General features: G+C 38.4%; 1 protein-coding gene across 1 annotated transcript in view; it reads right to left on the reverse strand.

Moving 5' to 3' along the window:
• Positions 1-8,591: 8,591 nt before the first annotated feature.
• LOC310739377 (uncharacterized protein) overlaps positions 8,592-22,688 on the reverse strand; it is a 32,245-nt gene continuing 18,148 nt past the window's right edge. The window contains exons 3-4 of the mRNA XM_083565303.1: positions 12,407-12,503; positions 8,592-9,839 (exon numbers count right to left, since the gene is read on the reverse strand). Of these exons, the coding sequence (XP_083421429.1) occupies positions 9,678-9,839; positions 12,407-12,503 (259 nt within the window). The 3' untranslated portion in view covers positions 8,592-9,677. The remainder of the gene's footprint in view (positions 9,840-12,406; positions 12,504-22,688) is intronic.

Raw genomic sequence — 22,688 nt, forward strand, 5'->3', positions numbered from 1 at the left:
CGTACCACCCTCTGAGGGACCTGGAGGACCGACGTTGCCGTCAGAGGGACCTGGAGGACCGACGTCGCCGTCAGAGGGACCTGGAGGACCGACGTCGCCGTCAGAGGGACCTGGAGGACCGACGTCGCCGTGCGGGGATCCTGTGGGCGATCCGTCGTCCTGAAGAGGACCTGGGGGCGAGACGTCGCCCTGCGTGAAGCCTGGATGCGATCCTTCGCCCTGAAGAGGACCCGGGGGCGATCCTTCGCCTTCTGTGGAGCCCGGGGGAGAGCCGTCGCCTTCTGTGGAGCCCGGGGGCGAGCCGTCGCCTTCTGTGGAGCCCGGGGGCGAGCCGTCGCCTTCTGTGGAGCCCGGGGGCGAGCCGTCGCCTTCTGTGGAGCCCGGGGGCGAGCCGTCGCCTTCTGTGGAGCCCGGGGGCGAGCCGTCGCCTTCTGTGGAGCCCGGGGGCGAGCCGTCGCCTTCTGTGGAGCCCGGGGGCGAGCCGTCGCCTTCTGCGGGCGCTGGGGGCGACCCGTCGCCTTCTGCGGGCGCTGGGGGCGAGCCGTCGCCTTCTGCGGGCGCTGGAGACGAGCCGTCGCCTTCTGCGGGCGCTGGAGACGAGCCGTCGCCTTCTGCGGGCGCTGGAGACGAGCCGTCGCCTTCTGCGGGCGCTGGAGACGAGCCGTCGCCTTCTGCGGGACTGTGGGGTGAGCCGTCGCCGTCGGTGGAACCCGGGGGCAGCGGTTCAACTTCCCTTTTGCAGTCCTGGAGCCGGGGTGAGTGCACAAGGAAACCCCTGGGCGTAGGGGCGCTCCTTGGGACCCTTAGGAGCAGATCGGAGCCCACTGAGCAGCCTGGAAATGAGGTGAAGCCTGCCTGGAGATCCACGAGCGGAGAAGGGCTCGCCTGGAGGTCCACGACATCAGTGGAGCTCTCTTTGGGACACTGAAGCGGAGACGAGCTCGTGGGGTCGCTCGGAGGCGGAGACGAGCTCTCGGGAGGAGCCTGGAGCGGAGTCGTGCCCTCTGGAGGAGCCAGGAGCTGGGCGGTGCCCTCTGGAGGAGCCAGGAGCTGGGCGGTGCCCTCTGGAGGAGCCAGGAGCTGGGCGGTGCCCTCTGGAGGAGCCAGGAGCTGGGCGGTGCCCTCTGGAGGAGCCAGGAGCTGGGCGGAGCTCTCTGGAGGAGCCAGGAGCTGGGCGGAGCTCTCTGGAGGGACCTGGAGCTGGGCGGAGCTCTCTGGAGGGACCTGGAGCTGGGCGGAGCTCTCTTGGAGATCCTGAGGCGGAGCCGAGCTTTTCGTGGGCATGTCGCCTTGGAAGGGGCTCTGGGATGTGGCGTCGTCTGGAGAGGGACTCGGAGGAGTCACTTCGCCTTCTGTGACCGGAGGTGGCGGCGCGGCGCTCTCGTGAAGACTCTGTGGCGGCGCGGCGCTCTCGTGAAGACTCTGTGGCGGCGCGGCGCTCTCGTGAAGACTCTGTGGCGGCGCGGCGCTCTCGTGAAGACTCTGTGGCGGCGCGGCGCTCTCGTGAAGACTCTGTGGCGGCGCGGCGCTCTCGTGAAGACTCTGTGGCGGCGCGGCGCTCTCGTGAAGACTCTGTGGCGGCATGGTGTGCTCGCCGACGCTCGGAGATGGTGTGGTGCGTCCACGAGAACCCCGGAACACAGCGGCACGCCTGTAGAAGCTCTGTGACGGCATGGTGTGCTCGCCGACGCTCGGAGATGGTGTGCTGCGTCCACGAGAACCCCGGAACACAGCAGCACGCTGGTAGAGATCCTGAGATGAAGCAGCCCTGTCATTAAAACATTGGGGCTGAGCTGCAGGCTCATGGGAAATCCGGCACGGAGCCACGTGCTCTTGAGAACCTTGAAATGGAGCACATTCCTCCTCAAGGGAACTGTAGTGGAGATCCACCACCTCTATCCCCAACTTCCCCAGAAGCAGCCCGCTGAATTCGGCGAGTGAGCCGAATTTGCCCCCTTTGGCGCTCCATATTGAGCTGGCTTTGGCAAGAACTTCACCAGACAGGAGGGAAATACAGAGGGCAATCTTGGCTCGTTCGGAAGGAAACCGGGAAATGTTAACAGCCACATACTCGCCGATGCCTTGCAGAAATCCGCCTAATTCGTCTTTTTTCCCCGAGTAACGAGCCGGTAATCCCCTCGCGCTCTCTGAGGGGCGTGGCGCAGCCGCGCTCTCATGATCCGGCTTCTGTGGATCTGATCCGCGAGGAGCGGCACTGAGCTTCCGGAGGAAATCCGAAGCCGGGTTCAGCTGCCGATCCGTCGCGGTCGGAATCGCGGAATGGCGAATCCGCGTTCGGTATAGGTCGGTCGTTCTGTCAGGCTGCAGACGCGGAAGCAGATAAAGTCCAATCATGTTCTTTATTGAGGTGCAAAAAACAAAACACTCATGCACCAATGAAAACAAAAGCAAACCCAGACATCCGCTCGTAACGAAGTATCCACTATGAGCGCGAATGTCAAACGCCTAATCCCAATGCAAGTAAAGCTTTCGGCAATGAGTACTTCAATAAGGAAATGGAGTTCGGAGAAATAGCCAGCGGTGAATCCCGGCATTTGAGCAGCCACGCGATTTACCTGCATGACAATACAACGACCGACAGCCTGTGACTCAAGAACGTGAGTTTATGTAGTCTGATCTTTCATGAGCCACAGCTGTCGGTAATCTTGGGAAGCAGCGTGACTGCTATCGAGGGGGGCGTGGCAGGGTGGATCTCTGACAGCTACAGACGGGGGCGTGGCAGGGTGAATCCCTGACAGCTACAGAGGGGGGCGTGGCAGGGTGAATCCCTGACAGCTACAGAGGGGGGCGTGGCAGGGTGAATCCCTGACAATTATAGACTACTTTGGCCTACTCAATGACTGCAAGCTTTCCAGGTCCTGTGGCTGCAAAACAAGCCTAAATCATCATCCATCCTTCACCATGCTTGAAAGCTGTTATGAGGTGTTTGTGCTGATATGCTGTGTTAGATTTTCACCAAATGTGCAAATTTTGGAGACACTTTGGTCTCATCTGTTCAAAGGACACTATTCCATAAGTCTTGTGGTTTGTTCACATGCAACTTTGCAAACCAAAGCCATGCTTTTTAGAGAGAAGAGGCATTCTCCTGGCAACCTTTCTTAACAAATCATACTTGTTCAGTCTATTTCTAATTGTACTGTCATGACTCACATTGAACGTGCTTACTGAAGTCTGAGACGCAACTGTTGTATTTTTTATTTTTTTATTTTTTTGCTATTTCTCTGAGCACTTCACAGTCTGATCTTAGGATGAAGTTCCTGGGATGTTTTTAGACCAGATTATTTTTATTATATGATGATATGAAAAATTAGACTGCCTTTTAGCTTTTACTAAGTAACGACGGTACATTCTGGTAGATCAGACAAGCTGTCATCTGTCCCCATCCTCCTTGACCTTTCTGCAGCATTTGACACGGTCAATCACTTTTCCTGAAACAGCATGTAAATGTTTTGCTTCCGAACTAAAAGGTCACTCATACAGCACCAGGTAACATGAAAGGGGTCAACATCTGCCCCACGCAGACTCCCCACAGGTCAGGTTCTAGGTTAGCTTTACAAAAACCCAAAACCTGATCTCCCCTTAAGCCACTGCTTGCAAGCATGGACAATCTCTTGTTGGTTCCCTCAGTTTATTGTCGGAATCAGAATTATTTAACCATTTTTATCCACACAGGCTGCTCAGGTGTTTGTTCAGTCTCTTGTCATTTCAAGACTGGACTACTGCAACTCTCTGCTGGCAGGTCTACCTCTGAATACAATTCGTCTTCTGCAAATGATGCAAAATGCAGCTGCGCGAGTTGTTTTCAACCTGCCTTAGTTCTCCCACACCACCCAACTGCTGCGCTCCTTTTACTGGCTTTCAATTTTCATATTTGGGGAGGTGAGGTGGTGAAATAAAATGACAGCAAAAATTCACAGGAAAAAGATATTCCAGTTGTCCAAGACAGAGGCAGGAAGTAACAAAGTACAAATACTACCACTGGTGTATCATTTCCTGGCTCTCACACATCACAGACATAGGCATTGCTGATCACCATCTTTTCTCTGCTTGTGTTCTGTATGGTGGATGTCCAACCTGGATACATTCATTAGGTAACAACATTTCATTTTTTCATTTTGCATTAATATATTAATTAGAGCTGTCAAAATTAATGCGTTATTGCAAATTGATTTTAATGGCACTAATTTTATTAATGCAAGATTAATACAGAGCACATTTCTGTTTGACCATTTTTTATAAAAGATATAAATAAATAAATAAATAAATAAATAAATAAATAAATAAATAAATAAATAAATAAATAAATAAAACAGACCGGGGGTGCTTTCTGTCTCTTGGTCATCTCTCTTTACAGATACATGAATAAAACAACCAAAATCTTAGTGAATACTTGCCTCACAGACATATTAAATATATGAATAGAAAGCTCGAAATGTCATAATTTTCTAATTATGTAATCCGTATGAAAGTTAGAAAAGGTACAGTGTCACCTGATTAACTGTCCGTGTGGAAACATAGCAAAGGTTCTATTTGGTGTCCTGATGATTTACATAATTGAAAACACCATAATTACTTTACAACATTTACAATAAAGTTTTTTTTCTCTTCATGCTCTATCTTGAGTATGGTTTCACTAATAATAAACAATAAACATACATTTGCATAAAGCATCAATATTTGTTAATGTCTATGTTAAGTAAAGTATGGAAAACTAAGGGACCGCAAATTAAAATTAGCCATTGACTAAATTCGAAACAATGCATCAAATAACAACATTTATTTAAAAAATTTACATGGTCCATTTTCAAATAAACTTAAAAAAAATAAATAAAAATTTTAACTTGAGTATTTAAAAAATTAGTATCTGAACTTTTACTTAAGTGAAGCATGTGTGTACTTTTGCCACCTCTGGTCCAAGATGGCTGACTTCATAACATTCAAGTGTTCAGCTACACCGTTGTGTTTTGCCCAAATTGTGTTCTAAACCACATCACTAAAGGCAAATATTTACAGTAAAGGTCTTGGCAGATTTGGACATCTATCACTTGTTTTCTACATTCACATCATAGTCAAAGTGCCAGCAGACAAACAGCAAACATCCTCACAGATAACGCTTAAGTTAAAAAAAAAAAAAACATAGTGTGCATTTCAGTTTCTGCTGATGACTTACCAAAAATTCATATTCTCTCTCTCTCTCTCTCTCTCTCTCTCTCTCTCTCTCTCTCTCTCTCTCTCTCTCTCTCTCTCTCTCTCTCTTCCAAGCCTATTAGAACCCAAACCACACCAGATGTACCTATGACATTTATATTTCGGAGTCCGAACTGTCTAGACACCCACTAACAAAGAATAATGTCTGCTATTTTTATGCTTCTCTGAAGAACATCTCTCTTATCATCCACAGTGGATGATAAATAGAGAGGAGACTCATAAATTCTGATTACAGACAAAAAAGCTGAGTGGAATATTTAAATTCCAGTAAAAGGTGCTTTAATATAGACCATAATATACTTTAGAAAGTCTTTGTAAAGACTTAAATGCTAGATATTTAAAAAATACAGTAAAGAAGATCATAAAAGGGAGCAGATCTACTGTTTCAATTGAGAATTCATTTAAAAGATTATTTTATTATTTTTTTAATTTAATAAAATCTTTAACAGACAGCAAGTTGAATACTTGTGAATCTTTTACCAACAGATTTACATGATAATCTCTAGTATGCGTATAAGAGAACACACAACACTCCAGTCTCCACCAAAATATTCCTTTCTTGCTAGTCTTAGTAATATGCAATATGATTGTAATGCATATGCATAAAACCTTAATAAAAAAAACTTTTACATCTGGTTTAAAAACAATTATGTAAAAACAGGAGAAAAAATATCTGATATTATATCCAACATGGAAGAAATAACCTGTTGGCCTCTCTTGGATTATTAATTAACAACACATTAATTAATCAGAGCAGATGCAGAATACGATATGAGTAGAGTGAGGATGTAATTAATTAAAACATTTTAAAACAGAAATTCCACTAATAGTATTTGTTGTATGCCATAAACCCAGTTTGGTGGGATTGGATTTATATGGAGTCGTGGAGTAATTTCACCACTTTAAAGTGATTTTATTTTCTGTTCTGTTCAGTGTTTGACAAACCCTGTAGTTGTTTGTTAATTCTAGTCATCTGGATCGACACTTTTGTCATTTTGCAATCAGATGCTGGCTGTTGTGCTGGGGATAAAAGCATTTTTGATAAATGGGAGTCAATTACCAAGACAATTTACATAAAAATCAATGTTAAAGTACACAATTACAAGAATAAAGCCATTTTTATAATTATACATTACACATGCAATGATTAGTATGTTTTAACAGTCTAACTTTGGATTGCCAATTAAATAAACAGAGCAACACAAACACATGTGACACACTCATCCAGATTCATAGACAAAACAACCAGCAGAAACTTATTTTCCTGTGTTCATTGTATTGTTTTTTTTTTTTTTTTTATCATTGAGGAGCCATCTATTATAAAAAATTATTAAAGTTGTCAACCAATCAAAAAATCAATCCTATGTACTGTATATAGAGTGACATGCTATTATATGGAAAGCCTACAACTTCTAAACATATGTTAGTAATTTGAGGGTAACAATGTGTGATTCCTAATCTTATTCCAGCGATTCACCTTTAAGTAGTGCAGTTTTTATCAAATTATTTTAATTTCAAGAGCAGACACAGAGGCAGTAACAATTACAGTAAATAGAAAATAACTCTAGTGTTCAAGCTTGTTAAGTTCTGTCAATGGTCCACCCCTTGCACATTTGGAGCTCTAAGACAATTACATCAGCACTGGATAGTAAAGAAGCCAGGGTGACTCGGAGCAGAAGCAAAGGATGAGGCCCTCACTATAGCCTCCTCATTAGTCTAGTAAATCTCTTGTGGTGGTCATCCCCTCATTGTACCCCAGTCCCTTTCACAGCTGTAAATCCAGTTCCTTGGGATTAGAGCATGGCAGGTGTCCAATATGGCTGCTACAGACTGGGTCCCCAATGAAACTCAGCTATGGGAGTGTTGTAAAGATGTTAGACAAACACCATTAGAGACTTGTAGAAAAAGTTTGAAGTTGATAGCCTGATATCATACATATATTTAATAAAGGTCACTATTCTCCAGGTAGATGATGCAAAAACCTTGGGTTGTTTTTACAGCTTAACAGTTAAAGGCACCCTTCAATACAGTCTCCAAGCAGAATTAATCGATAGTGACACATTCTTTTTTACAAGCCCATAGAAATTTTTTTTTCCCACTTTCCCACCATTTCTTAAGATTCCATGACCTGCTCAAGCTGACTAACATCTCCCCAATGTCTTACATATTACTAGGTTGTTGAGAGTAATTTACACTTTCGTTGACTAGGACAGACATTTCTGGACTGCTAGAGAAAAAGAGTAAGGGGCTGAATACCTACTACCACAAATAATGTTCCCAGAGGTTACATCCTCGGAAGATACTACTGTGAAAAATATTTATGCTATGTTCCACGTTGTGTCTGGAGTCTTGCAAAAAGAGAACTATGTTGGATCCAGAGATGTTTAATTCATCCAAAATAAATACACAAACTCTCACATGAAAATATGGATAGTGGCATAAGCACCCCTGTAACCCTCTAATGAGTTAAGATGGTTACATTTATATAAAATATAAAACCTCTGCAATGTCCAAGATGACATTACAAAATACCACAGAATATATGGGCCATGTCAATGCAATAACTGCACTGGAGTCACAACATGGTTCCAGCTCAGTTTGGCATACACTGATGAGATGGATATACTAATGACTTAAACACAACTCAGTGCTTAGTAAGAGATTTTGGGTGAGCACAAACACTTTAATGGGCCCAAGATGGCCTATTTTGGATGTGCAGAGCTTGATATTTTATGGTGGTACTGACACATTTTTATATATCAGTCCTGAACACATTCCGCAGAGGTGACTCACCAATAGCCAGTGAAACAAACAATGCTCTCATTGAGTGCTTGGGGTATAGTAGTCCTTTTTCCCCTACATTGAGGCCAGAATAGTTCTGAACGGTCCCCTGTGCCTACCACCTCATTAAAATCCTGCTGTTTCACAGCCCAGGATATGCAGGCTGCTAAGCAGATACACTGTTTACATACCTTTAATAAGTCTCATAAGTTCATCTCATCCAGTTTGGAGTCTCCGCAGGACAACATATGTAAACTCCCATGGCAATCCTGTCCCCTCCCCAATTTAAAAATGGCAGCATTCCAGAAAGAATTACATGTCAAGAGATTGTGGAACACAACCAAGTCTAGATGACTATCAGCATCCATCAAGCATTAAAGCTGGGTCCCTCTCTATTTGTTCCCATACCTCAGCTTATTAGAGTCGTATCTGAGCCATGCTAATCAGTCCTCAGACTTAAGCATACTCTGGGGATTTTTTCCACAGCATGGGAAAAATTCAAGCACATGAGAAAAAAGGTATACAGCACACAATAATGTAGTTAAACACAAGTCATATTAAAGCTAATTGCCCCAGTAACAAAATGTTCACATGGTTTATTTGTGTGTTTAATGCAACTGCTTTGGATATGAAATTTTTGCCACATAAACATATTGTATAAAAAAAGACAAGTAAAAAAATCAGTTGTTAAAAACAAGATTATTCAGTTCATTTTCAAACTTAGCAAAGCAGAAAAATCTAGCCTACTTTCTATGTACATATCACACAATAGAAAGAAATTCCAGACATCAAGAAATACAAAAATTAAAAACATAAAAAACATATCTCCAAATGTTTACACGAACAGGATATTAATTATTTTCCAATACGAATACACCTCTGGATGTTAGGATATCATCCTTTGATCTAATTAAAATAAATAAATTTTGGTATAATAAATTCATTAAAAAAATCCAATGTTACTGTGAAAATAAAAATAATGGCATAATAATTCATATCAATGAGTTGGGGTTTATTAAATGAAAGCTTTTATTGAAGCTGAAGTGTATTTATATGATTTATTTATGGTGGACATTAAAATATTTGTCACAAATGTAAACCCCTAATATATATACAACACAGTGATTATATAGTACATAATTACTGTACCTGTTCAGGGCTCCTGATACAAACAACAAGCAAATAAATGATCTCCTTATTTAAAAAAAAAAACAAAAAAAAAAACAGTAAATAACAGTGTCCACTTTAAGAGTCCTGTGGAGAAAGATTTTCCCAGCACGAGTAAATTCAGTTTAAAATTGAAATTAAAATTGTATTGCTTGCACATTATTAAATCATGAAAGCTGATGCAGTGTTTCTAAATATACCTACAGTACATTTGAAGTTCTTGAGTATATGGTTGTCAGATTGAGGTCATGATTTGATACCATATGATTATACAGAATTAGGAAAACTTGTGTATTATATAAACTGAAGGAACAGACATTGTAGCTCTTACATCCTAACCTCTAACAGTGTTGGAGTGTGCCAAGGTTTAGCAGTTTTCCTTGCTGTCACCTACGGTATCTGAATATTCATTTTGCAATACAGCATGCTTTGAAATACATGTTATAATTGAAGATTGTGTTGAGGTGGAGTAGACATTGTGGCTTTGTAAATAGTTGGAATCAGACATAAAGCTCTCTGTGGTTGATGTAGACACGATCAGCCCCATTCTGATGGCATATCCACTCCTGATAGGACAGCGGGTGGTGGGTAGGGTTCTGGAGTTCATGGTGGGTCATCCTCCCTGGTGTTCTGTCCACCTGGCACTTGTCTATCCTGTTAGGCTGTAATAGAGCATCAGCATGTTAGCATGACACAGCCTAGAGTAATATGACTAGTATGGTCAGTAACCTACTTCTTGACTGTTTGACTTAACTTTGTAGAAGTTTTTCCAGTTTTGGTAGAGTCAAACGTTTCACAATGTTTGACACTATTGAACCTGTCAAGTAAGATTTAAACAATAAAAAGAGCTATTTAAAATAACAGTTTGTTGAATAATGTTAGAATGTTAAATGTATTAAATGCAACAGAAACCAAAGTGGTAAACATCAACAATCTAAGGTAAGTAGTTGGTAACAGAGGTGGGAAGTAACGGAGTACAAATACTTCGTTACTGTACTTAAGTAGATTTTTCTGGTATCAGTACTTTACTCCACTATTTATTTTTTAGACAACTTTTTACTTTTACTCATTACATTTTTACACAAATATCTGTACTTTTTACTTCTTAAATTTTCAAAACCGGCTCGTTACTTTAGTTTTAATCCACTGATTTGGTGAAATATTAAATTTTTTTTTTTCACTGCGCGCCGATTTCAGCCGAACAACTGATTTCCTGTTGCTACGCGTCTTTTTCAATCCGCTGGTGTATAAAGTCCTGACCCTCACTCACCACAGATGTAGACTAGTTTACGAAGTTTAGAATCAGCAGGCAGAAGGCAGTAAGAAGTTTGGGGTTAATGTGGATGAGACAGAGGGAATCAGTGATGTAAACATGACTGAGAACAGACACATTCTTTAACCTTCATCATCTTTTCTCTGCTTGTGTTCTGTATGTGGATCTTCAGCCTGGATACATTCATTAGGTAACAACATTTTTTATTTGTTTTGTATTAATATATATATATATATATATATATATATATATATATATATATATATATATATATATATATATATATATATATATTTATATATTTATATAAATATATATATTTGGCTGTCAAAATTAAAATTATTGTAAACAGCATTTCTGTTTTTACCATTTTTATAAAAAAAATGTAAATACATAAAAAATGTTCTAAATATAAAAGATGCGAAATTAAAACCTTCGGAAAAAAACGCCCTTTCTTTACTTAGATGTAAAATAAATTATTAAACTCCAGATAAAAATATTTTTAATCAGTAAACTTTTGTTTTATTTATGCGCCAAGTCTCAAATCAAACAGAAAATCCGCCATTTTTTACACAATTAACCCTCTAGGTGGCGTTTTGTGGGTTTTTCCTTCATAATGGCGACACAAACAACTTTTTACTTAAGTACATGTCAGAGCCAAGACTTCTTTACTTTCACTTGAGTAAAAAAGTTTAATCAGTACTTCAACTTTTACCCGAGTATTTTAAAACATGAGTATCTGTACTTCTACTTAAGTAAAGGATGTGTGTACTTTTGCCACCTCTGTTTGGTAAACAACCAACAAAAGTGGGTGCTCTTTCAGTACTATGATAAATAATTTTAACAGATTTATACTACAAAAGCTTATTTTTTCCCACTTGTTAAATCAAATCCATAGAGGTTGACATGATGTAATTCTAAATTTTTGGTTTCCCCCCCATACTTTTTTCCAAGACTCACTAGACTGAGGTTAATGAAAGTTCATACAGATAAAGTCGATGCAAATCAAAAGTAACTGCTACCAGAAGTCACTGCTGGTCTTTTACATCCTGTGGCCTGTAATGTCCTGTTAATAACTGGACATAACTGTGACTGGATTGTGATTTTATCCATGATTATTCTGACTGATGATTTATCTTGAAATGCAGAATAGTAGTTCTCCAGAACTGGTGTGTAAAATGTTTGGATTGTAAAAGTAAATAAAATCTAAATGGCTATGGCCTAAACCATAAATATTAACATTTTTAACTTGATGCCTTTTAATACTTCTGAAAGCATTGAAATTTGTGTTATTCCTTTTTATCCCTAAGGTAAGATTACATTGGTCTATAAACTACAGTGAAGCTAAATGTGTTCACTAATGTACTCATAATTTGTGATACTGTGTATAAAGTGTACAGGTTTAATGTCATTATGTCCATATGCTCAAAATAATATACAGTACAATTACTCTATAATTGTATATAGTACAAGTATAAATTTAGATGTTAAACACAGAGTCTGTCTTCCTGTGAGACTTAATTATACTTTATTTAAACAAAGTCTTCAGATTCTGTTTCACTTTTATCTTACACTGCAAAGCAACTGTGACTATGTGAGACATAAACATTCATAAGCAACATTTTATGGTCTTGTCATCTCTATCCAAAGTTATTGTGGATAATTTATTGCTTATACTCATAATCATCTTTCACAGCTATGCAATATTCCAAAAAATGTGTGTGCTGAAATGTGTTGCTTACTACTAATGTGTTGCATACTATTGCCAGAGGGGGAGGAAAGAATGAGACAGATAACTGAAAATGGTGTTCGTAAAGGAACAGTTATTGACTAGGCAATACAGCAAAAGGGGGCTGAGAATAGATCATTCTTTGGCACAAAAAAACGAATCACATTTGTCATAGTCATTTTGCTGTATGAGGAACTGCCACTAAGCAGCCCAAGACAGACAAGCACCTGAGAGAAAGAGGCAACTGGGTGCAGGTCCTGGGGGACAGCAAAGGGTCTATCACTGTACAGCGGAGGTGGCCTGTGTGTCGGAGGCAGATCAATGCTGCAGAAAGGAATGAAATAACATTTAGTGGCTTTGTAAAAACAAACAAGACAGCATGATATAGAGGTCGTGGAAATTTCTTATGTAGAGATTAGGGTGAGGTAAAGCTGCAAAATACTTCTCCTATTATCACTAAGCAATGCAAATATTTTCCTAAACTTGTGTTATGTTAGTTTATTAACCAGGGCTAAAAAGAATGCGCACACCCTCTTTTTGTACTCAGTGTAAAAGCAAAACAGTTTCACTTCCCTATCAGCCCTGACCATCAGTCCATTTGAACAAGAAACAATTACATTTTAAGGTCAATTCTTCCTGTGAAAAAAAAACAAAGTTGCCTGTGCAGAGATTTCACATGACAGTGTTGGGGTGTTACTTTAACTCCTTATCTACATCTTACAGTCACCCAAGCAGGGTGGGGGACATGGGTTTACTGCTCACGTTCACACTCACACAGTACGACTCTTGACACAGTGGCACATTTCACAAAAAAGCCTGTCGGTCTGTGTGTTAAATCCCACATACTGTAGGCAGCACAAGATATTTTCTCATGCTTCATGAGCTACTAAACAAAACAAAAGGGATTTACTACGCTGAGGAAACTGTGTGAGAAAGGAAAAGAGAAGGGCGAGCCCATTCTTTTCATGACCAGATAGCTTTCCCTGCTGTTTTACTGTTACTCAACTCACTGCAAGTCAACCTTTGTTTATTAGATCACTAATTACACTGCTATTAAATAATTTTCTTTCAGCAATTCCAAATGTCAGGGCTGTAAAATGCAACAATATTTACAATATCAAGTCCTTGTGATCATGATTCATGTATTCGGTTATATAATTTGTTAAACATTTTTTATAATTAATGTTGAAAAAACATTTCCCATCTGCTCAGGCACCTGCTCCTGCTGCTAAAGCAGGAGTTGTTAGATTAAGTGTCAATGTCAGTACTTTTAATAGTCAAAGCTCCTTTTGCGGCACTAAAACAAGATGGGAATCCTTTAGCAGAAATAACACATTACAACGCCTGGAAATAGAATTATTTTAATCTTAATAAAAATTTTAGAAAATTAGTATTAGCTACAATCATGTGTTAGAGATGTAAATGATGATAACTCTTAGGGAGCCATTTAATCTATGTTTCCCAAGAATCACTATGTTTAAATGTATGACGGAATTACATGCAATACTGTGAATTCCACTTCTCACTTACAAACAATGTCAAATTTTATAGCAACTATAAATTATTTGTCCTAAATTTTCTCTCAGAATAATTAAGAAAACAATTCCTCTGTTCTGAACACTTTTCTGTGGCCAAAAATCCTAAAGTAACCTCTTACACCACATCCACCACATAAGTCCCAATGAATGAGCTCTTATTATATAATCCATTAAATTAGCCACAATAATCCATTAAAATGAGTACATTCAAATGTATTTTTACAGCTGTTCTTCTGTCAGAGTTGCAAATGTACATTATTAAACAAAATCTTCTGACTAACCAGATATCAAGGATTCACCAGTTGTATAGGTTAAAATGTATAGGCCTGACTAAAGGCTGATAATTTCGGTCAGGATGATAAGTGCAAAACGTCAGAGAAACCCAAGATGAATAAATGAATAACTCATATTGACACAATTAATTCCACATGGTTGTTTAATTAACACAGTGTTCTGAACTTCACTAAAAAATTTTTAGTGTGTAACCTTTTTACAACCCTGACCTTAAAACCCAACCCTCTTATCTTTATATGGGTCCAAACTTATAGAATTACACAAAGACCTGTTTTTTTTTTTTCTTAATTCTCAACCTGCTTGATAAACAGTGAGTACAATCAGGATGCTGATCTCCTGGAACCACTCATCTCTTAAACCTCCTGGATTAAAGTGCAGCTTTTGACATGTTCAGTCATGCCATTTTACTTAATTGCATGAGAAGACTTTTGGCCACATAAAGAACCGCACTGAACTGTTTTTACTTCAAACATGTGTGTGATTGTCACTTAATTAGACTCATAGTCAATAGACCTCCTTTATTCTTTATTTTGTATTTTATTCTACATGCTTAGACATAGAATGTTGTGATATGGTCCAGAGGTGGGAAGTAAGGAAGTACTAATACATTACTGTACTTAAGTGGATTTTCCAGGTATCATAATACTTTACTTCACAAATTACTTTTACTCATTAAACTTTTACACAAACATCTGTACTTTTTACTTCCATTTTCAAAACAGGCTAATTACTGTTTTAAATTACTATTATAAATCTAAATAATAGATTTAATTTAACAAATAAATATTTTTGTTAAAATGTCAATATTTTTTATATCAACCTATTTTCTGTCATTTCAAGGCTTTTTCAGTCTACCACTGGTGTATCCTTTTCTGGCTCTCACACACCACAGACACTGTTTTTTTCCCTGTACACTCTTTCTGATTATAAAATCATTATACTTGCCTACAAACTTGCACATGAATTAGCACCACTTTACTTTTATGACCACCTTCAATTTTATACTTCTCACGTTTATTTTTCTTTGTCAAGTGAATCTCAGGTAACCTGGACTACGTAATAGAACGTTAGAACCACTTAAATTAGAAGACACAATACCACTAGCAACTATTTTAAAACATTCAAAAACAACAGTAATGATTTCAGATTTCTTTCTTCTCAGCAGAAATAAAGGAAATTCAATTTAATATAGTAATATTCAACTTTAAACAGCACATGAAATAATTCAAATGCATAAACATTATTTTGAGAATGTTGTTATATATTTTATATACTAGGCACATCTGCACACATCGTTTCTTTTTCCAGTATGATCAGATTTGTGTTTTGTTGGGACATAATGTGTTGTTATTTTTTCTTTCTATTTATTTTTATATTTATGATGTTTTTGAAAGTTTAATGCTATCCCACCACTTGCAGAGCAAGACAAAGAATCATAACGATTAACACAATCACTTCCTTTCTGTTTATTTAAAAATGATGGGTATAGTCTGCCTGGCTACAGGTTGTCTAATTTTTTCCAGATGACCTATGGCTGGAATGTGGAGTTGCTATTAGCATTTTATCTGCAATAAAGCCACATTCCCAGTAAGTCCCACTACTATCTTAGCCAATGCCTCTGCAAAGGCTTCTTAAAATTTGCACCAGTTTTTCCAGTTACAGTAATCTTTAAATACAAATCTTGTCTGATTTCATGACGCTGACACTGGAGAATTTGTAGTTCATTCTGGGCAGTTTGATCCACGCAATAAAAATATGCCCTTTTATGATACTTATGGATTTAGATGCATTTTATGCAGTCATTGTTATTTCTTCATTTGAAAGCAATACCATTTTTGCTGTCAATTTTTACTCTTGTGAAACCAAGAGGTCTTGTGAACATATACAACTTTAAACAACCTTCAAAACACACATTCCAATGGATACTGCCTTCCAAACATAATACAACTGTCACCAGATCAGTTCAAAACCACGTTTCAAATTTCATTTCTGTCTTGATTTAGTTTGAGTAAGCATTGCCATTCAGGCAGTTTATTGCCTCCTACTTCAGCACGTGTAAACCTTTTGCCACCATTAAGTTATCAGGATCATTGAGACATTTGTAAGCTTGCTGTTAATACTTTACTTTTTCATGCTTCCAACTTAATGCTTAAATGTGTCAGACTCCTCATCATACTGCTTCTTTCTGCCTCTTCCTTCCTTTTCTGCTCTGACATTCAACAAAATTTAATGGAACCATCAAAAAAGGTGTGGGTTCAAAAACTGCTGATTAAATCTCAACTACGCTTCTGTTTATGATCTCCTAACTTTTAAGACAATTATTGGGTCAACACTGTCCTGACCTTGAATTCCAAGAATGCCTAAGGGACCCAGAGATGCTTCTATTTGCCCTTTCAATTCCTTGATGCCATAAGGAGTCACGCTCTGAGTGACATGGAGATAGGGCCAAGGTGTTGCAGAACAAATATGTAGTTACTCTAGTGTCAGATTTATCAGCAACACACTGGCATGCTAAAAATGAGAGCAAAATGGATTATGCTTACTTTTGTCCTGTGATCTCAGTTTATTATTATTATTATTATTATTATTATTATTATTATTATTATTATTATTATTATTATTATAATTTTTGTTGTTGTTTTTAGATTAGATTACATTAGATTTGCTTAGATCTTATTGTCATTGTACAGAGAACAAGAAAAGGGCCAATGAAATGCAGTGTCAATGAACACAATGTCTCAAACCATTGCAACCAAGTATAACAGATATGCAGGACTATTATCTCTGTGTAATTTTCCCTCTGTTCTCTCTACATGCTAAAAATGGAACAAAGCTTTATATTTTAGAATTGTATAAATCCTTATACAGTTTGAGTATTAATTTATGTTAGAATTTCCCATGAAAAGGCCTTAAGGCAAGACATATAATACATTTTGCACATATGAGAGATGTTGAAAGTGTTTATGGACTGAACAGGAAGAAGAACAGACATGCCTGAGTTCTCTCACCAGATCTGCTGGATGTCTACCAAGATAGGGCAAGGACCCTGATTTTCAGCCTAACATCAAAGTAGGGGAGCAAGCAACTTATTTCTATTCCTCTCTCCCTCACTTCAACTGTGTGCACACATTTGAAGGTCAGTTTAAATCTTTTTTCCTGAGCCAGACTGAAATCTTGTTGCTTTTTTCCAAATTTCCTTTCAGGCCATATCAGTCAGAAGCAGGTTTTCCTAAAATGTAGAAGCATTGTTATGAATATAAACAATCTAGTTACAGAATAAAAAATAATTTCCCAACTAAAAAGATTTTGTTACAGTGGTGACAGTTAATGAAATAATGACTAAAAATATTTGTGTATAAGTTTATGCTGCACAAGGGTTTTTTAGAATAACTATAGCCGAAACAGGTGTGGAATATATGTGTGTGCATATATGTTTGGAACATCCCATTCCGTATTTTGTCCTCTCTATGCTTCTATAACAAACTCCACTCTCTGCTTTTCACTAACATTTTTGCTGTGGGGATATTTGTTCATTCAGCCTACTTTTCACTAACATTTTTGCTGTGGGGATATGTGTTCATTCAGCCGCATGACAATTAGTCAGGTCATGTACTGATGTCAAATAAGAAGGCCTGGTGTTCAGTTGGCAAACCAGTTTAGTTCATCCCAAAGGAGTTCAGTAGGATTAAGGTCAAGGATCTGTGCAGGCTACTCAGTATTTTCCACACTACATTTCCCAAATCATGGAGCTGACATTATGCACAGGGACACTATCATGCTCGAATGGGATTGGGCTGCTTAGTTCTAGTAAAGGGAAATTGTAAAGCTATAAAATTTTTATTAAGTTGAGTTTGGGAATGAATCACATATAACAGTTATGCCTAGGTGTTTGCAAAATATCTGTCCATATAGATTCTTGAGTTTGGACAGGGGTTCCAATCAAAACCATAAAACCCTTTTCAATAAACTAACTACAAGGCTTATCACATAATCTGTCACATTACCTTGTCTACTGGTCCCATTCACTGGTCTCTAAAACTCCACCAAATTCATTTTATTATGAATTATTACTCTTAGTTATTTGAGCCTTTACTTTTGAGTGCACTCTATTCTGGTTTCTATACTGGTAATTTATCATTTTATATTTTGTCATATTGTCAATTTATTTATCACCTAAATAATTACCTGTTTATCAGTTCATCTCTGTCTTTGCCATTTGTTATTGCTGTGCAATTGCTATGCTAAAAAGAAAATGCACCACTTTGCTAAAAGTGTTGCTGACTAGCCATTCTTAATCATCTCTACTTCTCTTCATCTGTTTTAACTCCCTGGATAATTGGATATGTATATTAGTAGAGCTTATATTTAGTTAATATGACTTTCTAGTTTATTGACCTCTTTTCTCAATCTCCACTTTAAATAGAAATGTGTCAACAGACTGTACAAAAAAACATCAAAAGAAACTACTAGTTAAGTTAAAACTTAAAATGTTATATTTTTGCTTTCAGAACGCTTGAAGTTCTTTTTTTTTCTTCAAATAATCCAATCTTATTAATAAGCATAGAAATCCAGCAAAAAAAAATCTTGGTGAAGACAGCAAATGCTGGATTCTAATCCCAGAACACCTGGCAGTTAAATAATAATAATAAAAATAATTGCATGTATAATCTCCCTAGGCCACAAAATTACAACCATGTCATGTTTAATTTGCCAAAATATTTTCTTAGCCTTAAAGGTTCCCCTCTGGAGATGATAAAATTAACGAAGATAACCCAGCACGCAAAGCTTTCAATTCAATTTTATTGGGGCCTGGACATTCCTGTAGTTTTTCTACATATCTATAAACCAAGGATGAGTTAGTGTTTGTCATGGTTTTATGATTCTTTAATATGCTGGGACATATATTAGTCTAAACTGCAGAGAGCTGTGTGGATTGTTTCTTCTTCTCCCAGGTGTGTTAGAGGCCTGTTGTTGCTTATCTCCCTGCTGTCTGTACCACAAAGGCAGTAGCATCTATCAGGCTGGCGCCAGCTGTTCCAACACACTGATCTGCATGCAGCTTACAGCCACAGCCAGCCTAAGTCCAGCCAAGCAAAGGCTGAATGAGGATCAGTAGTAAGACAGAAGTGATAAGGCTGTCTCAAGCTGTCAAACATGGACAGCACTTTGAAAAAGTTCATCAAAAAGATGCCCTCTGCAAGGAAGAAAAAAAAAAATCCACATGGTTTTACAAGTGGGACAGCTGCTGTTTTTAAGATAACAATCTAATGCCTATGTCAATTTCATAGGGTATTTTTTCTGCAAATTAAGAAAATACTGCTGCTGCATTTAACATCACAGAGTCAGAGCTCAGAGTCAACACTTAAGCCCCAGTAATTTCAGGAATTAATTATTAAGGAGTGGTACCACTGTTTCTGTTTTACAGCTAACTGGATTGATCATGATCCTACTTACTATCTCACGTGGGTTCCCTAAGGTTTCTTTGTTTTTCACCCACCTTTGACAATCATGTTGGTGGATTAACTGGGCGAAATTTGCCCCTAGATGTAAATGATTATATCAATAATGGTGTATATGAGTCTTGTAAGATACTCCCATTTAAAGTGTATCATGCCCTCACACCCACTGCCATCCAAATCAGAACAAAGCAGTTACTAATAATGGATGAATGATGTTGAATGATAAGTGGTCTGTCCCATACCAGGCTACTCTTGGTCTCTCATTAGAACAATCAATTGTCATCATGCTGGGGAATTTGACAAAGGTTTGCACAACTCTTTATGATCAGTTATTGGCATTGGTGTGCTAAGATGTTTTGTATAGAGTGAGAACCTTTCAACGGTCCTGCTGTTCTGTCCAGAGTGAAATGCAGTGGCACTGAAGTGGAATTGAAACTATGTCCAAATTAGAAGTTGCATACCCTTTAATGTTTGTTTGACTCAGGGTCAAATAAAGGCATCGCTGAAGGAAACAGCTTGTGAAGCACATACTTCTTATTTAAGGTTTTGAGCTCTTATATAAAAACGCTAGTGTTTTGCTCAATGTCCATAAATGGAAATAATAGCAACTATGCTTTTCTCTACTAATTCCACCAATTATTTTTTTAATGCCCTGAGTCTAAATCTGAAGGTACAGCATTTTAAGGATACTGTCATGTTTTGTAAATGTACAAACTGGGTAATAACAGGATCAACGTTTAAAAACATGAAACAAATGACCTGGAACAAAATGGCTTGGCAAACGACAGGAAACTGACTACTTTAGTTTACAAAGACAATGCACAAATATATGGGGTATATATATATATATATATATATATATATATATATATATATATATATATATATATATATATATATATATATATATATATATATATATATATACATACATACACATGAACAAAACAAAGAAATGGAGACAGAGGTGAACAAGGCAACACATACACCCAAGGACAAATGACAAGACAGGGGTGGAGACATTACCTGAACGAACATGGAACGTGATAAACAGGGGAACTCAGAAGTCCATAGCGCTGCACCTTGATGAGCTTTATACTGAGATGAACAGAGAGCGAGGAAAGAACATTTGACATCCACCCCCACAAGCACTCCTCCTATAGTGTCTACAACAAAGCCAGCTTGCACGCTGAGGTATCCACACTGTGGACCTCATATATTGTAGGAGCATGACTTGGGGGGGGCATGTTGTCAGCCTAATGCTTGAACCTGATTTGGTGTGAACATTACTGGTACTTCCTCCATGTGTGAGTTTGACTTAATGGGCTGCCCTGTGGACCCCTGACTGGAACAGGACTTGGGAGGCTGCTTGCCATGAGTTGAACATGAGGGCCAACTCCTTGGCCCCTGGATGGTTTTTGTCTGGAGAGGCCATCCTGCCAGCCTCAGGCTTGGACTTGGCTGTGCATATGTCTCTGGAACTTAAAGCGATCAGGATTTCTGTCTACTGGCAAACTGAGCCAAGAGTGTGGACAACAGGACCATGAAATTGAATCTTGTGATATGCTAGGTTTTATAAATACATTTTGTCACTGCAATAGGTAGCTCTATGGTGGCCTGAAAATCCATCAAATCCAATACATCAGTGCTGGAGCTGGCAGGAAAGCCCAATGTAGGAAATGAGTTGAGCACCTCTCTGTTATCACCTGCTGCATCCATGATGTTATCTGTCATCTATTGCAAATACACAATAGCGGAATTTGCATTTGCTGAATAAGAACATTCAATTATATAATCAGGCAAAAATCCAAAATGGTAGGCAAAATCAAAACAGTCAATGGGTTAGGGCGTTTGGCAAACAACATAAATGAAGCAAAACAAGAGCAAGAAATGAGAAAACCAAAACAAGATGAAAAAATGAAACACATGAAAGTAGAAACATGAAACAAAACAACTTGTAAACAAAAGGAACTAAACATATTACTTCACAAAGACCAGGCAAAAACACACAGTAATATATACACACATAAATTAAACAAGGAAGTGGAGACAGCAATAAACAAGACAACACATAAAAACAAGGACCGGTGATGGGCTGGTGTTGAGACATTACATAAACTATAACTCAAACACACATGGCACATGATTACAAACAGGGGAATACAGAAGTCTGTAGTGCTGCATGCTGGTCCATGCATCCTAATGCCACAAACGACGCAGGGTGAAAATCACTTACTGTATACACATATATTATCGCAGATAATATTTTTTCTTAACCAAAAAACTAATTTCTGAAAAGATTTTAATGTTTAATGTTTAACTAGTCAACCAGCATAAGCTTACTTGACATTATATTTATAAATGTAATAAATGGGTCATAAGTCAAAATTACTAATTGTTAATAATTTGCACCGTAACACAGTTAAGGTACATAGTCTTCGGTGCTGCAATCTGATAACAAGCTTTCCACCAAAAGTTAACTGGCAAAATAACTGGATGTTAAATTTCCTAAGCATATAATTTCATTTGTTACAAAATATCATATTTACAAATGTTCAAGACTTATATTCAGAAATGTTTATGATGTTTTTTGCTAATGCTACTTAATAAAAGCTAATTCTCGTATAAATATTGATATTCTTCACTGGTAATTCAAATCTAAATAGATGGGATTAAGCTGTCATCTTCATAAATATTTCTAATTTTAACAATCGTCATTTCTAATCATTGCTAATACATGCTAAAACAAGCTGACCTGACAGGATTTCTGAGATAATTTTAAGCCATATTGACAAATTCTTGACATTTTGCTCTGTAGACAGTGTGGGAACCATCAGACCACCAACATGATGTAGATAAGACATCTGTGGGCTGACTTTTGAATTCTCTTTCACAGTAGCAAGATAGAGACAAGTGCAGCATGTCAAAGCCAAAGAAAACTGCCAGGTCCCCTTTTAAAGCTCTAATAGGCCAAACTTTCTTGACCCTAAATATGTTGCACTAGCAGAAGTCAACTTCTGTATTTAAAGTAAAAGCGAATTCAAGAGACAATTAATTTTTAGGGTTTTCTTTAGGCCAGATACAAATTTCCTTCTAGTTTCTGTATTGTGTTAGAACAATGGTCAGCTGGCTCTTATAGGCTTGACTGGGTTTATGGCCTTTAGAGGTTATTGACCGAATGAAACCGATTAGAGTCTGTGTAGCTAATCAAGGATGAG

The sequence above is a fragment of the Silurus aristotelis genome (assembly GCF_946808225.1).
Source record: "Silurus aristotelis genome assembly, chromosome: 16".
Classification (NCBI taxonomy): domain Eukaryota; kingdom Metazoa; phylum Chordata; class Actinopteri; order Siluriformes; family Siluridae; genus Silurus; species Silurus aristotelis.